Source organism: Phaethon aethereus, assembly GCF_964289735.1.
Source record: "Phaethon aethereus genome assembly, chromosome: 2".
Classification (NCBI taxonomy): Eukaryota; Metazoa; Chordata; class Aves; order Phaethontiformes; family Phaethontidae; genus Phaethon; species Phaethon aethereus.
Window position 1 is genome coordinate 22,175,092 of NC_138582.1, and position 17,668 is coordinate 22,192,759.

At 38.5% G+C, this 17,668-nt stretch overlaps 1 protein-coding gene across 2 annotated transcripts in view; it reads right to left on the reverse strand.

The window, feature by feature from the left end:
* Positions 1–17,668, reverse strand: part of ZFPM2 (zinc finger protein, FOG family member 2) — a gene marked incomplete at both ends in the record, with an annotated part of 319,351 nt that overhangs the window by 161,510 nt on the left and 140,173 nt on the right. For both annotated transcript variants that reach the window (XM_082015644.1, XM_082015643.1), the window contains one exon: positions 320–438. In XM_082015644.1, coding sequence (XP_081871770.1) covers positions 320–438 — 119 coding nt within the window. The remainder of the gene's footprint in view (positions 1–319; positions 439–17,668) is intronic.

Below are 17,668 nucleotides of genomic sequence, written 5' to 3' on the forward strand. Positions count from 1 at the left end.
CAATTAATACTATGAAAAATTTAAAAAGCTACTAAAAATCAGTTTTTCCTACTGAAACACAACAGCTTGGTTTAGCAAACAAGGAAGTGACATTTCCCTTCTTCTGTAAAATAACAAGTTAGATACTATTAACCTGTGCTCCAAATAACTACGTGGACAGTTGCCATAGACGAACTACTTGGAAAAGAGACAAATACCACTGTCCGTGAAAGCTAACAACGCCTGTTTTCAAATGCTCCATCTGAGTAGTAATTCAGGCTATTCCCTAAAAAACAACACGCAATATAACGAAGTGAAGCGTCTCGGAGCATCTACATACCAAGGTGTTATTATTCAGATCCATCTTCCCAGAAAAAGGCCCCCATGTTGTTCCAACCGGAAGCTGCTGCCGGCTCTGAATCTTGCGCTCCCCGTCTTTCTGGACCACCTCCAACTCTCCTGCAAACAAAGAAAAACAAGCAGTGTTGAGAGTACTTTCACTTGTGCCTTGACAACAGCCACCTCTGCCTTTGTGTCGGCTTTGTACGCACAATGTTCTGAGGACCCACATAATGAGAATTAATTATGCTTGTCTGAAAAACAACTGATCTCGCCATCCTGCAGAAGAAAAACAACCCTTTTCCCCTTATATATTCAAATTTGGTTTAGAAAGTCCCGTTCCTTTCTTGCATCTTTTCAAATGCATTAGAATTTGAAGGCATTTTTATTCAGAATAGCCGTTTCATAGAAGTTTTTAAGCAATGCTGAGGAGGGGAGAGATGGTAGCAGAAAGGACAGAGCGCAACAGCATCCACACCTGGAGCATTAACACCCTTGATGCATTGTCCTGGCACAAGACCACATTCGGAAGCATTCAGCTACTAAAAATTTGAGACACATACTTTATAGCGATATAAATCCACAACTCCACTAAAATTGAACTACTAAAAACATTTGCTACAATTAAAAATAGAAAGATGTTGAACAAAGTGAGGTTTTACAGGCAGTAACATTTCAGAATTACATGCAAAAGAATTTAAATTGTTAGCTTAAGCTTTTAACACAAAATATGTAAAAGCAATGCGGGTGGGTATAGTGATTTTTCTTTAATGTGTACTAATTTTTCATTTTTTCAAAAGCAAATTTTACTTTTGAAACTAAGGGCTTCAAAATTAACTATTAAAAGTAAAATTGTTACTTTAGCTGACTTTAACTTTTCTGGGTTTTTCCACTGACAGAGGAAAGAATAATACACAACCGATCATTATCGTGTAAGAAAAAATAAAATTCAGTCACCACCTTCTCCCCAACATTTTTTTCCGCTTCATTTCAGGATTTAAAAAACAGTCTGGACGACCCAGTCTCTTCAATAAGCCTATTTTTTATACGAACAAGTGTTTCAGTTAAAAATGTCGTAACAGTTGTGCATATCTACACAATTTCTAACATTCTTTCCTAAATCGATTCAAATAAATTCTGGTTTCAAAATTTAAGGGGGATAAAATGGAACAGGGAGGCTGATTTGTGCTTTTCTTGTTAGATGTTTAACTGAATTTTCACACGCTGTTGCACTTCCAAGCTTTGGCCATCCTGAAGGTAGGCACAAAATCTCTTGCTGTTCTCACCAGCGGCAGAGCTCACCTCAGCCTCGCTGCAGTCATGGTTTCTCTCAACCCATTTTGCCTGCCTGCTAAAGCCCCTTTGTCCCTTTCCACACCACCAGATGCAACAGTAATTCCTGCCTTTTGCATCAGCATCTCCCTTCTCAACAACTCTACCCCAAATCAGGATGGTGCTTTTCCACAAACAGGGTGAAGTCCAACTGTGCAAAAAGTAAACTCGTCCCAGATTTAGATCTGGCAGTTGTTGTGAAATGAACCTTGGGCCGGAGGAAGTGAGTAACTCCTGGCTTGCAGGCAGTCTCCACAGACTTCCCCAAGCTAACCATTCCCATGGATGCCTGGATTTATGTTACAGCCAGGCTGCGAAGGTTTTCCTTGTCCGCAGGGGTTAATCTCGACCGTGTTCCAAAGAGCAGACTTGGCTCCAGCTTCCATTTTCAAGCACAGAAATCTAAATTTCACCTCTGAGTGTTGCAGATTACAAAACTACCCTACGTAAAATCGTGCATCAGATCCTTCCCGCAAACTGGAACAAATCTAGGAAATAGAGCTGTATCAGTTTACAAAAGCTTCTATGTATGCAGGTGAGTCCCCATCGTGACAGTGCTCTGACATTTTAAAAGGGCGTACGTGAGCAGGAAAGCTTATGGATTAATTATATCTAATTTACACATGTGATATATATGCATCCAAACAGAAAAAACCCTAAAATATATTCATGTTCTTTCCTCTCACAGTCACATCATTAGAAGTTACATTAACTTAAAAAAATCTCTTTATATGTTAATTATGGAAGAGAGAAATCTTTCTGGTATTGCAGGGTAACATGTTGATCAAAAACTGTAGCATTTGCTTGCTTTTACACACTAAAAAACAGCCATGTCTATGGACATGTCACATTTAACTGATACCAGAGGAATCATGAGAATCTTTGAAAACCCTTTTAAAAAATAATTCAGCCTCCCTTTCTGCCACTGACATTTTTCATTTGAAAAGGGTTCAGACACAGTCAAACAGTGACTCCTTATCTGTACCTATGGATTTACAAGCACGCCTGTCTTTTAATGGATTAAGAACGACAAACTTAGGGCAGATCATCCAGTGATAACCAAAAACCTACCTAACTTTTAAGGTACACATCATTACATTTTATATTTAAAAAAAATCAATAACATGAATCTTCTACCTGGTAAGTAGTTCAGGGTTGAGGCAAATATAAAAACAAGCAGTTATTTTCCAAAACTGTATTTTTCCTCCTGTTGATAATTAAATAAGTTAACATGGATTCTTTCTCTCTTTTATGCTCTTTTGTTACAGTCCCAAGTTGTAATGTATGAATACATTGATGGGGTAACATCATGCTCAATTGTACTGTAGCTGCTGTAATTTCCCCTCCGCCCAGAGCACCAGGACAGAGTAGTAGGTTGCAGACAGCATTACAAAGCGTTTTGCTGCGTAACCTTCCTGTTTTTCCCTTGATCATAACTCTCCAAAAAATGATACATTTCTCTCTGTTCACCATGACCAGAAGCCATTTCAACAGAATCACAGAATCAGTAAGGTTGAAAAAGACCTTTAAGATCATCAAGTCCAACCATCAACCCAACACCACCATGCCCACTAATCCATGTCCTGAAGCGCCACGTCTACACGTTTTTTGAACAGTTCCAGTGATGCCTCCCTGGGCAGCCTGTTCCAATATTTGACCAAACAACGCTGTGGGTGAATAGAGTTGGGAAGGATAATCTTCTCGTATGTTCTGGCAAACACAGACACTTTGGCTATGCTTGTACGAGGTGCAGCATGTTACAATTTGATCCTTGGCAAAGATTTTTTTTTTTTTTTCACTGAAAATTTTTATTTGTTTAGGGGGAAAAATTAACACTGAGAGCTGTAAGCTAAAAAACCACTGCACATCAGGATCTACAAGCATCTGCTAAGATTTTTTTTTTTTGCTACCAGAGCTTGCATCTTTTGTAAAATCCCTGTATACGTTCCTTCGTCTGCCCTATGCAGGAAGGCCAGGGGCTGGTATGAGAGTTTGTAGAAGAAAGATTACAAATATCACCATTAAAAATCCTCTCCAGAATTCCCCTGACGCTGGAGTAAGAAGTCTGCAACTTTTCTGCATTCATTTACAACATTTTCCTCCTCTGAAATCTTCTATTTGGTGAACAGTATCGAAACTGTGGCAAGAGACGCAGGCCCAGTCTCCCGCTGATGAGAACGGGGCTCTCCCCCGCTCACTGCCAGCTTCCCACAAGGATGCTGCTTTCAGTGGTGCCATACAGGTAGCCCTGAGCAACGTGTTACCGCAGGGAGTTTGCTGGAAAAAGAGAAACTCACCCTGTGACTCTTAATTAAAAGAGTTTGAAAAATGTCAGCAAGACAAGATTTTCCACTTCATCCTCAGAAGAAGTTCAGATGCAAGTCAGAAGTGCTCTCTGCAGCTACCGTCCCCTGCACCACTGCTCAGCATCTTCACAGATTACATCAGGAGAAGGAAGAGGATCTGAGATTTTATTGCTGTATCACCAGTCACAGTAAGAAGTGTAAAGACTCAGCTGGTAATGACTCTTCACAGGCGCTTGTCCATGGAGATACCAACGAGTGGGGAGAAAAGGAAAGAAAGGATGAAAAACTGCTGCAGCTTCCTTTAATCCATGCTCCAGCCCAAAGGAGGCAGAAAATCTTGTGCCAAATGCTGTTAGGAGTTTCTAGTGATTGCAACAGACCACCTCAGTACTGAACATATCGTTCCTTCACGTAACAGCACAGTATAATATATAGAATTCATTCACACCCCTGGGATAAAGTATGCAATATACTTCATCATTCCTATGGCAAAGTTGAGAAGCAGTTGTATTTTGCTGTTCTCGTTCTAGACTCATCAACCGTCCGACTAAATAGGACAGCAAGAAGCATAACAGGAGCAGCACTAAGAAATATAAGTAGAGAGGAAATGATGCTCTGCTTTCAGCTTTTGCAAGTTAGGTAAAAAAAATTTACTTAAGAGACATTCCATTTAGTGATATTTACTTCCCTTTTCCTTCCTGCAGAGCAAGTTTTTTTTTTTTTTTCAGCTTGTTCTTCAGGAACACACTTATTTCCAGCTTGCTGAATAAGTTTATACAAAATATTTGAGACACATAGTATGGGCTAATCAATTTTGGTAAAAGATAATGCTGTTAGTGCTGTGGGCTGTTTCTCTTATCTTGTTGATGTAGCATACTTTTAAAGTCTGTGATTACTCAAAGACTTATGATAGCTGCACTGTAAAAGAAGCCCCAAGTCATGACTCACTAGTGCAGCTACAAAACATCCCATGGCTTTTAAGATATTAGGCCACCTTGGTGAATACAAAACCAGCACGAAAGGACTCAATTTAGGAATCTCTTCCTAGATATACATATTGTTTCAGGGATGCCACACAGGGTTTGCATAAAACAGAAGGTAGAGTTTAGCTTTGTCTTCTTTTAGAGCAAAATCAGAATCATTAAAAAAAATGCCACAAAACAATTAGTGTACACAGGAACCCAAGAACAGCTTTTGGCCCTTAACAGGGTTTGACCACAGTTCAAATACCAGAAGAATTCTACTATACATAGTATTTCTGAACAAAATAATACTGGCTTTCATCCATCTACCCACATTCAGGAATAAGAAACAAAGGAGTGTATATCTGAAGGTGAATGATGAACAGCGTTTTGGGGGAGAAAAAGTTAACTACTTCATTCAGAAACAAGTGTATCCAGATTTATAAATGTTTAACATTTCTAAGCAAGTCATTGATAGCTTTGGCAGTAGGGATTTTTTATCAGTAATAGCTTTCTAAGTGGAGTCAGGTAAAAAGAATGAGTAATCTCTTCCTCTGCTATAATTAGAGATTGGTTATTTGACATCATGGTGCTCCACCAATTTCCACTAGCAAATGGCTCCTTCTTTGCATATTTCCAGTGCACAGCCACCTGGCTCTCTAATGAATATTTTTGCATGGCAGAGAATTTGTATATATTGTAGTTTCAAACAAGGACTGCTCTGAAGTCAGAGCAAGCAAGTTAAAAACAGCCTCAGAAGTTCTTAAGCGCTGCCCAGCCCAGCCCCCAAGATCTGCCTGCCATCCTGTATGCACAGGAAGAATCTGCAATTAATATCTGACTGGTGATAACCTCCATTATAACAAACTAATATGTGTACATTTGCACACAGCAGTTCACTGACAGCAGAGAACTATCCCATTTCCACTTCTGTGATTCTTAACAAGGTAGCTCAAATAGTAAATGCTCATACACTTGTTTGGCAGACATAAACTGCATTATTGAGATACCTCCTCTAAATTCTGCTCCCTCAATTTTCAAGTCTCTGAGACATAACACACTCTAAACTACAGTTTTGAACATAAACTTGAAATACGACATTCTCTATTCAAGTACTCCAGTCAAACCCTGATAAATCAGGCTGGCCATGCAGTGATCTTATCCTTTCTGACTCTTTAATAAATCGAACCTTGTAAGTTCACGCTGTTGGAAGTTGTCACTAAATGAAATTGTGACCTTATCCGATGCGTGAACTTATCCTGCTGACAACTACATTTATTGTGTGGATAAGCATGGGGAAAAAAAAAAAAAGACTTTTGATAATTGTGATCTTAGCCATATGCAACTCTAACAGATGAGATCTTTTTGATGTTCCATTAATGATTTGCTTATGATGAACCTCTGCTCAGGAAAAAAATAAATGTTCTTCATAGGTAAGTGGTAGGGGGACTTGTAAGCGGTATGAAAAGTGCACAAAGAGGTACTGGCTGACAGCAGTGAATCAGAAGCTATTAGCCTAACACAAAGAGCTCTGAATTAGCTTGTAATTGCACCGGAAAAGATAACATAATGGAGGTGGCAAAACAGAAACGTTCCCTTTCCACAGAACTCATTCAATAGCCCAAAACTCTGAAAGAGGTAACTGAGAGTCTGAAGCAGTAACCGTGCTAAGCCACGGCACTTCATGATGAATGAACGAATACTGAATCCCCTTCCAGCACTGACTGGACGGTTGCCACTGCTATTGTGCAAAAATGGTGGGTAACAGGTAACTCGTAGAACCATAGCATCATAGAATGATAGAATAGTTAGGGTTGGAAGGGACTTTTGAAGGTCATCTAGTCCCCCCTGCAGTGAGCAGGGACATCTTCAACTAGATCAGGTTGCTCAGAGCCCCGTCCAACCTGACCTGGAATGTTTCCAGGGATGGGGCATCTACCACCTCTCTGGGCAACCTGGGCCAGTGGTTCATGATCCTCATCATGAAAAATTTCTGAAAATGCCCAACGATCTCACATTACCATGTCTGTCTGTCAGGGATTTAATATATCGTGTTACCTAATTCTCACATCTCTCCACAACGGATAGCACCGTACCCGTTATGCAGTGCGCTGACTCTGGAGTGAGAAGACCTGCGGAGTGTCAGAGTACAACCTGTTTCGCAGCACTGCAAGTCTGCTGTGGGATACAAGAAATGTAGTTATCCTACACATACATACGAGACAAGTTCACACTGGCGTCCAAACAGTAATGGACTAAACGACAATCAATCTTCAAAAGAAATTCTACAACTTGCTTTGCAATGCCAGTTGCATTCACAGCGGTCTTAGCAAAACCAGAGGTTATTTAGGTTGTCCAGAAGCAAAGGTAAAATTTAATTTGCTGCCCCAAAGATGAGAAAATAGGGCCAGGACACGGTTAGGATGAGACAGATGGAAAGAGGAACAGACTCGGAACTGAAAGGTGAGAAAACAGCTCCATGGAGTCACCCTGTAGGGAGGGTTGCTATTCTGCTGCCACTGAGGGGGTTGAGGTTTTCTGTACAGAGCAGCCTTCTTCCTTCCTCTGAAGTTGCTGCCACCCCCCAGCAACTCCTCCTCCTAACCCTGATCCTCCCTGGTCTCACCCCTCTTAAGGACTAGGGTCAACCAGACCTCTTAGCACAATGGCCATGAGAGAAGCAGACACAAGGAAAACCCACAGGTAGTTACTGCTTTAAGCTGCTGCTCTCCTTTGCCTACACTTAGAAGCAGGTCTAGATAGCAAACACAACGCAGGAGAAGCTGCTTCATTCCTAACCAAGCTGCCTAATATTGCCCCACCTTGCCAATGCTCCCACAGGGCAGCTGTGCACTCGAGGTAAGGATGACAAACGAAAAGGCTTCTCCATTTTCTGTAACAAAAATCTTGCTGCTCCCTACCTTTCTTTAGAGCCCTGAAAGTCAGAAGCAGAGTTTCTTTATCTCTCCTACCTGCTGCTAGTACTGCAAATGGCAGAGAGTGCAGGTGCTATCCTTATCTGCACCAGCGCTGTCCCACAACAGGCAATAAGGGGAAGGAAAGAATATTCTGAAAGTGCGGATAGGGAAAGACTAGCAAAGATTTTCAGAAAATAAAAGAACACAGAAGGAGGGGGAAGAAATAAATATAAAAAACAAGGCAAGAGAGAGGGATTCTAGTGAAGGAACCATTGAAAGTTGACTGAAGTTGGGTCTGATCAGGATACAAAGACACAGCTTGGATAAATGGCACCAGAAGATATTGAAGAAAAAGAGCAATGCAGAAACCATGCCAGAGTGAGAGAAGACATATATATTTCCAAGCCTGAAACATAAGGACAGAAGTGCATAAATTTACATTTAGAAACAGAATGTAAACACTATTCTTTTTTAGTCAAGGCATGTGTGTCGTTGCAGTGCTTAATTCAAAAGCTAAATCACCAAAATAAAGTGTATTTATTCTAACACCTCATTGCTCAGCTGGATCCTGGCTAAACTGAACACTTAAAGCCTGTCTACATTGCACCCAGTGATGTGATTTCACCTGACAACTGGTCAAACCCATTCTCCACCTCCAAGCAGCCAAATCACCACGTAGACTATAAAACTTTTCTGAGAAAAAGTTTCATTACTGGTTATTTAGTTTACAGTAGTCTCTGGCTATGACCACCAGACTGACGTAGTACGCAGCCTAGTTGATGTGACCTTAGGTATAGGTACATAAACAGCTCCAGATTCCCAACGGAAATGCAGAGCTAAGTGAAGGTGCACTATGTCTCACAACACAGGCACAATTTTCAGAGACCATAGTTTCAAGAGAAGTGTATGCACTGACACTTCAAAAATTCAAATTTGTGCTCTATTTGTAAAGTCTTCACTTGCTTATATAAAATGAATACAAATGGAAAAAAAAATACATTCCTTTAGTGCCTCACACTCCTGTAACCTACAGAACTTGGTAGGAACACAAGAACCCATCCCAGGTTAGAAAAGCATAGACCTACAGTGGTGAACACATCTGCATCAATTTGAAATGACAATGCAACTTCTAAATTGGGGGGGGAGAGGGGGCTGGGAGGGAGGGGGATTGATTAAATAAATGTTAAATAACACATAAACTGAGTAACTACTAAAGACAGAGCTCATGGAAAACCACATACCTGTCCATCAAGTATACCATCAAAATAATTTTTAAGGCTTAAGCTGAACAATTACAAAAAGCACTGTTTTTTCTTGGAAGTCAGAAAGGAAGGAGTATGTAATGAACACTGCTGCTAGAGTTTGATTAGCTTTTTAGTAGAACAGACTCTTGTACAACTATATAGACTCTTCCTTTATTTGGACTGCTTTGTTGAACTTACAGAAACCTGCTCAAAGAAAAAAATGGAAGAGACAGAAGTAGAAAGAAAAAAGATACTTACACAAATTACACTAATAAATACCAAAGGTTTGTTCACTTGCTTCAAAGTCAAGTTCCATATAATATGAAAGATACCCTGTTCATATCAGCATCTAGTCTACAGACAGAGGCAAAATCAACCCAGCCATCATGGCAAAATCCTGATCCTGCAATTAAATTAGAAGAAACTATCTTTAGTTTTCAGTCTACTCATTACAAGAGCAATTTAAACCTCTGTTTTCAAACTCTAAATCTCATACAAGAGGAAAAAATTTTTTTTTTGTCTTTCTCAATAATTTTCCATCTTTACATTCGGATGCACAATTCAAGAGATTTGTTACTCCCTCTATGCGTTGAGATAAAATTGGGGTAGAAATATTTGCAAAAATACAGAAAAAAATCCAAAAAGGCAACCAGTGCAGCTGAAGAGCCCTCCCTGCAATTTTCTGTGGGAGGAATACTGTGAACTCCATTCTCACATGGACACTACATACTGGCAGAAATGATTCCCAATTATAGCCTAACACTGTGCAGACTCAGTGGGTTGAGTAGGTACTTTATCCCAGCTACATGTAGCTTGCACAGCTTTGCTCCCTCTCTCTCCGTCACAAATACACATGATACAGAAATGCCAGACTTGGCAAGAGCAGGCTGATGATATTACTGAAGAGGGTTTTCTTGATAAGATCATCATCTGTTTCTGGACTCTTGGGTATGCTCCTTTCCTCAGCAGAGGAACAGTCGCCCTGATAAATGTCCCTTTGTGTGCAGATTCTCCCCTGATATATGCGAAGACATTTCAGTCCCGAGTCTGTCTGGTTTTTTGTTGCTTCATATAGCTCAAATGCAGTTAGAGGTTTAGGAAGCATTGTATGTAAAGCAATGGAAAGTGAATACAATTGAAAATACAGCTTATGTAACTTGGACTGAAGCCTTTTATAAGACAGATGTTATTCTGTGGGGACAAAATTAAACATTTCACCATCACCTACACCAGTCTTTCTGTAGGACTTCTTGGAATCCTTTTAGCTGAAAGAGGCTAACATTTTCTTTTTTACAATACTATTTGCATAAATATATAGGATATTAAGATAAAATAATTAATAGACATTTGCACATCTACACAATATTGTTGGATTTCTTTTTTATTTGGAAAAAGTAAAAAAAACCACAGTAGCTTGCATTATTAGTGAATGCAGAAAGCTACTAAAGTTAACGTAATATGAAGACTGCTGTATTAATATTGACATCGTGAAATGTATTAAATGAATAAAAATGTTTCAGAAAGTATTTTTTTTAAATCTAAAAGGAAGAGCAGTGAGATCATCTGTGACTGTATCTGTGGTGTCTTCTCAGTTTACAGTACTTATGCTTAGAGCTAGAAGGATCTATTTTCATCTCTCATTTGTGTAACAGCAGATGAAATTATTTGCTTTCTATCAGATATGCATGGTCAGAGATATGAAACCACTGCTTAGGTGCCGATTTCTAGCTCACAATATGTGAGCCAAACTGCCAAAGTGTCCTGTAAAAGAAGCAGATGCTTTAACATGATTTCCCTATTTCCTTTCAATGTTCGCAAAAAATTTCTGAAAGAAGGAGAGTACCAAGAAAAAACCAAAAATCTCAACAAAGACTCAGATTTATCAGTATTTAGTGTGACCATCCAAAAGATCTAGTTACTGTTGAGATTAGGAAGGTGAGAGGGGAACTGGGACAAAGGGAGATTGAATGTTATGCTCTACTGCATGCATGCAATATATAGTTCCATCCATTATAATTATAATTTATATGAAAAGTAACATTATTATAAATAGAGATAAATGTACTATAACTATAATGTACAATATCAAGATTCAAATTAATCATTTCTTTGCACTTGCTGGGGATGGCCATGCATAACAGACACATGGCTCTGCACTGCTCCAGCACTCATGAGTTATGTGCTTATCTACATCTTCTATGATCAAGTACCAGCAATGACCAACACAGCTTTTTAGCACTCTTGCCAGACAGGAATTCACTGCTGGTTTTGGACATGGACCAGAGTACCCTCATTCACCCCTTCAGTGCCTCAGTCTGGACTATCACACTGCTTTCACATGCAGATATATCTTAGCATAGCCAAGACTTTGAAGCCAGTATAGTGATGCCCATTTATAAGGCAGACTTGTAACTCTGAGCGAAACAAACCCTTGAACAGAGATTGGGCACAAGTCCTGTGCACTACGAGGCTTACATAAGACAAGTAGAATATTGGTCTTGTGGCAGCCAAGACCAATTGGAATGATCTTGACCTTCATATGAGTAAGTCCCAGAGGCATCGTGTGTGTAAAGCATACCCAAATTGTTTTGCCTTACCACCTTCCCCTTTATTAGCGCAGGCTTTGAACATCACATTGCTGCTTGGACAGATGCAGCAACTGGGGAGCCCAAGGAACAGCAACGGCTGGCACATGGGGCCTGTTCTGTGGCAGGAGAATGTAGACTGTCTTTCTCCTGGAGAATGACCTACCAAGACTGACTCTTTACAGCCTAGACTTTACCTCTGTAAACAATGACTGAGAACAAGTCCACATCTTCTACAGCCTTAATGGAAATTTCAGCCTAAATAAGAAGCTCAGGGTCTCAGAGTGAGTCAGTGCTGGCAACAGGAGCCCTAACTTTCTCTAACTGTTGCAATAACTGCTTCTGAAAACTTCACACAATACATACATTAAACTTACTATTTTGAGGAAGTAGGAATGTATTAAACAGGTAGTGCCAACAGAGATCAAAAGAATTATAACTCAAAATATATCTGGCTACAGAATTATTTTGTCTTTGAAGCTTAAAACTGCCCCTAAATTATGATGTTTAAAAAATGTTAATGTCTATTTATAACAGCTTCTTCTTATCCTGCAATGGCGATGTACTATAAGAATTTAAGAAGTATAGCTTGATATTGAGTATTAAGTACATAAACAGTACATTAAAACAGTTAAGTACATAGGAAATGATCATATTGAAAAGGCTGCAAGTTGACATCTTCATTCTCCTGCTAATAAAATTGTCAGTTTACAAAATTAAATACAATAGCATAAAAACTCCCTAAAAATATCTGCTCCTTCTCTGCCTCCCAAATAAAAAAAAAAAAATCACATGCATCAATGCAAAGAGAATATTTCTATTTACATAGATACTTTTCAACTTAACAATTCCTTTCTGATAGGCACAGACAATCTGCTGTACACAGAAGTCTTGGAGAAGGGCAGTTTCATTCTACCAGTTTTTTCCCCCACGTGTTTCCACCTTAGTTAACAAAGTACATTAACAAGATACATAATGCATTAACTTAAAAGGATAAAAAAAATTGGACAAATTAATTCTACTTTTACATATCCAATGGTGTAGTTAGCAGTTTCAAAATAAAAGCCAACTTTCTATCCCATCGCCTGTCCTCCCAACACTGCTTCCTTGTCCAGTTCATCTGCCACCTTGCCTCTCCTTATTGCCTTCTGCAGCCTCACTGTTCCTCCTCAATGGCAAGTATTGGGTCCTACCCAAGTTCCCAGCAACTGCCTCCAACAATGTCTAGAATTAAATGTCAGAAAAACAAGAGGAGTAAGGTGCGTATGCTTTCCTTCACACAACTGGTTTCTAGCTTTCTGTCTTCCCCTACTGATCACAGACCACCTGCCAGGCAAGCTTAATCTGCCCCTTCAAATTCCCAAAAGCTGTTTCCTACCCTCACCAGATGCAATTCAGAAGCTGGCAGTCTTTTCACTGACATCTATATCTTTTCTCAGTCATCAGATATCGTCCCGACTTTAAACCTTTCTATTCTCTTGACTGTACTCATCACAGAAGCACAACACTCCAAAGAAGATTAATTTATACTACAAAAAAAGTGTTTACAACTCAGTGTGGGCATCCCCAACATACTGGGCAAATTTAGCAATAGTTGTGTTACTAGCATCTTTCTTACCACATATCCTTGCACCTCTGTAAACTCTACGCTTTACACAGTCAATAGATAATACAAAGGATCTTCTCTTCCAGTCCACAAACAGAATCTCCTCAATGATCTGCTGCTAACTTCGCACCACCTGGAGTGAAGGAGAACTCTTAACTGAATGACTTCTACAAGAGAACCAGTATCGGGGTATGAAAGTAGATGTCCATGAGGAGAATGTTACAGCATGACAAAACTAAGTGAAGAAGCAGCAGCCAGGGAGCAGTCCTCATTTGGAAATAAAAAGTCCAAATTTTTGCCATGAGTAGAAGCTTAATAAAATGTAGGAAAATGTTTGGTTTTGCTTTTTAATCAGCTGCTGTTGTTCAAATAAATGCACATTTCTCTCTTCTCAAATATTTTTTTTTTCAGACAGATATCAGCTTTGAAGTCTCTACTCAAACACCATAAAGAGATTCCTAAATTATCTCCAAGTAATGCTAGCAAGCCTTGTGGTATTGCCCCTGAATTATGCTGCAGCCTCCATACAGGCAGGGACCATACTCCACCTATTCCTAAAAGTACCAAGAACACTGTCTGAATTAGATAAATAATAATAAAATTTAAATAAACTAAAGATACATCCTAACAGAAAGATTAAATGAAGACTGAACTGTGAACAATTCAGGTTCCCAGGAAAGATCAAGTGTTCTCTGGATGATATCAGAGGAGGTTTGTAGGATCTGATGGCGTGGATCTGTGGATATCAGTGGATCTGATACTGTACTTCACTCTTATAAAGCTGAAACTAGGAAGCGTGATATTAAGAGCAATATGGCCTTTCAGATTATGGTAGAAGCATTAAGGTCACAATGAAATAAAAGGAAATTCCACATTTGTAAAATTCATACTGACTTAAAGTGAATAAAGAAGAACGGATTAATAATGCCTGGAGAAAAACATCATCCTACACTCCATACAAGTTTTATATTTTTTCACACTTTTTGTAAGCAAGTATAATTATGCTATTACTCTAATAACATCATTTCATGGAAAAAATAAGTCTCATCTATGGCTGGGTTGTACCATTAGGACCTTATCTTACACATGTGTGAGAATATATATATAAATAAAGATACGCTGCTTACAAAGTCTTCCACTGTGCCAAATACGGCCATAGTATGCTTAGGTACTTTCTATATGCTTATGCTGTCTTCTCCTTTTGGCAACCAATAAAAAATACTGGAAATTACTTTCTAAAATGAGAGACAGACATTCAAAAGGCAGTACGAAAGAAACTCCTATAAACAGGTAACTCAAACCTTTGCTAGCTCTCATGTAGTACTTTCTCACGCATATCACAATAAACAGTTCCAAGAAACTATCAAATAAAGGAGATACATATGCATTTTAGAGAAGACCAGTCTTGCAGCAAACATTTTAGTCATAATCTTGAAAGATCTGGGCTTGGTGAATTGGATCTAAGCCAACCTCCTGTGGGACCTCCAAAATCACTCATAATCTCCCTGTAACTCTGGAATTAATAATACTTCCTTTCTCTCACCTTTTATTGACCTGTTGTTTTAGATAGTAAGCAATTCAGACTGGGGATTGTAATTGTGTTTGCATGTATAGATATACGTTTGAGAAATGGAAAACAGATACAGAGATAGACATTATAGATAGATAGATATGGATGTATACATACATACACATTTATATTTATCTATATAAATAAAGTATAGTATCTAGGACAAAAGGAACTCTGTGTCAATAGAAACCAACAGCTTGTAGGTGATACTGTAATACACACAGCAAAAAATAATATATCTTGGCATTCTGAAAGGGATGCCCTTTTCAAGTATGCTGCATCTTTTTTGTCTCTGGCAAGTAGGCTTGCAAGAGGGCTTTGATTATATTTCTGATATATACTCCGTGTCATTTTTAGAATATTTAAACAAAGCTCAGTCGCTGTATCCTCTCACTAACATGAAAAGACAGCCAGAGAGAAAGAGACAGAGGACTACTTTCACATACGGTATTTGAAGTTTGAGGTCTTTGCTTTCTTTTAATTTTGGAATTTATCTAAATTCAACCATTGCATGTTTTACTCTTGAAATAATTATGATCAACAAATTTATGTACATAGAAAAATATTTGTTTACATACTGCTTTTTATCTCTTAGATGCACTCACAAAATAGCAAATGATACCCTTTGAAATACTGAGTTCAATTGTTCCAAGATATTACATATAACAGAAGAAAGCAAACCATTCTCTCCACAACACCCTTCTTACCTGCCACTGAAGCATATAGAGATCTCCTTTACTAATTTATTGTCATCTTGGTAGAAATAGTTAGACCAATGCAAGTTACTTCAATTTGAGTGGCAGCCCACTCTTCAGTGTCATTCCAGGGCAAATGTGTCACCTGTTTTTAGATTCTTCTTTGATCCCATGAGTTTTACAATCCTACATCGTTCTTTGACTTCCTTCACAATCATCCATTCAGACACCTTCTGACAACTAAACATTGGCAGCGCATGCTATAAAATTACTGCTGTTCCTCCCTATCATGAACAAATGTAATAAAAACTCTAACAGCAAATCAATGTCTACACTTTGTAACGAGTATAATTATGGTAGGAAGAGGCACACAAATCAATGTGAAGATTGTGAGGAGAAGCTTTAGGTTTGTCAGTCATTTCTAGTAGCTGTTTACATTTTGCACATTCATACAGCATTTGGAAGAACAAAATAATTCTGTTTGAAACCTACCATACAGACCTCACAATCAATGTATCAACAACACATTCCTGTATCCACAAAGCTTTCAGTATTCTCATGGGGAAGCAGAGGTATCACATCTCACCTGTCCTATGCCAAGAGAGCTTGGTATAAATAGTGTAGAATTTAAAAGCACTACACAATAAAGATACCAGTGTCTGACAAAACCATTATTTCACTGAGAGGTATGATACTTCCCTCCGAAAGGCAATAAAAAGTAAATTCCACACTGCACTGTACATAAAGAACAGTTAAAATGAAAAATTTGTTGTGTGACATCCCATGTTGTTAACAATATAGGCAGATCAAGATAAGTGGGTGGATTTGGATCATCATCAGAAGACACAAGGCCATATTTGCCAGTCTATTATGTCATGTTTCTTGAATTCATGAACCCAAGAGTGCAATAACTTTTTCTGACATGATGGAGAAGTTACATTTTATACATGCTCTAAATACACAGGCAAGATAAATGAATTAAAACCAGCAACCATATTGTTTTTTTTAAAATGTTATTGAGCAACACAGCATATGGATAATTTTGAACTCTAAAGCTTACAAACCATCCAGAAAATAGCAATGGAAAGCAAACTGTGATTGCCAGATGATTTACATCAAATTAGCCCCCACCTTTGTAAACCAGAACAGTAGGAGAAGATGAGTAAGAAAATAATGTTAAAGAGATTCTTCATTAAGTTAAAAGGGAGCACAGCACTAAAATCACATATGCTATGTCTGCAGTTGATGATTGACTCAAAATGCTGTCCTCTTCCAAAAATGGCTCATCCCATTTGGAAGGGCGATAACATTTTAGGAGCAATGGTTATTCACATCTCCCTTCAATCATTCCTATTTGAAACATGGGTATATTAAAAAAAAAAAATTGTGCAAAGAATATTTTTAAGAGGAAATTGTAGTAAAGTTGCTAGAAAATGTCACAGTTCTATCCAAAATTTTTAACTTATCTTATTTGACCAATTATTAGTTGCTTTGATGTAACTGCATTTATCTTTAGTCACTAAAAAGGTATACAGTTTTGCATTTTCAAACCTGTGCTTTAAGAATATGCTAATTATACAGTTCAGATGATCTGGAAAGAAATCCATTTTGCACTGATGATATAAGGGAGTGACAGTACAATTTATATTAAGAAATGTTTTCTCATTTTTCTCAAAAATTGGTTTGCACTCAGCCGGAGAAATCTAAATTCGACCAACAGGCATCCCTCCCTGCTTCTCCATGGTTACAAAATAACATGACAATCTGAATGACGAACAAGATGCACATAAGAATGGGTTACAAAAACTCCTCTGGACACAGGTAGAGAGGCAGTCAATGTTTTCTTTTGTAATCTGATTAAACAGATGATTATTGTAAAGAACAATATTGAAATGCTAGTAGCAGACAATTCTCAGTGACATTATTTGGAACATTTTGAATTAGCTATTCCACATTGTCTAATTGGCAGTTGGCCAGTCCACATTCCTGACTTTAAGGGAAGACTTCTAACTGGAGAGGCTAATATTAAGGTTCCCCTTTTGTTTATGGCTTCGTTCACATACCTTTCTTTACTCCAACTTTAACAATACTGTACCACAGTGTGCTTCTGGCACATGTTTTCCTGCGATATT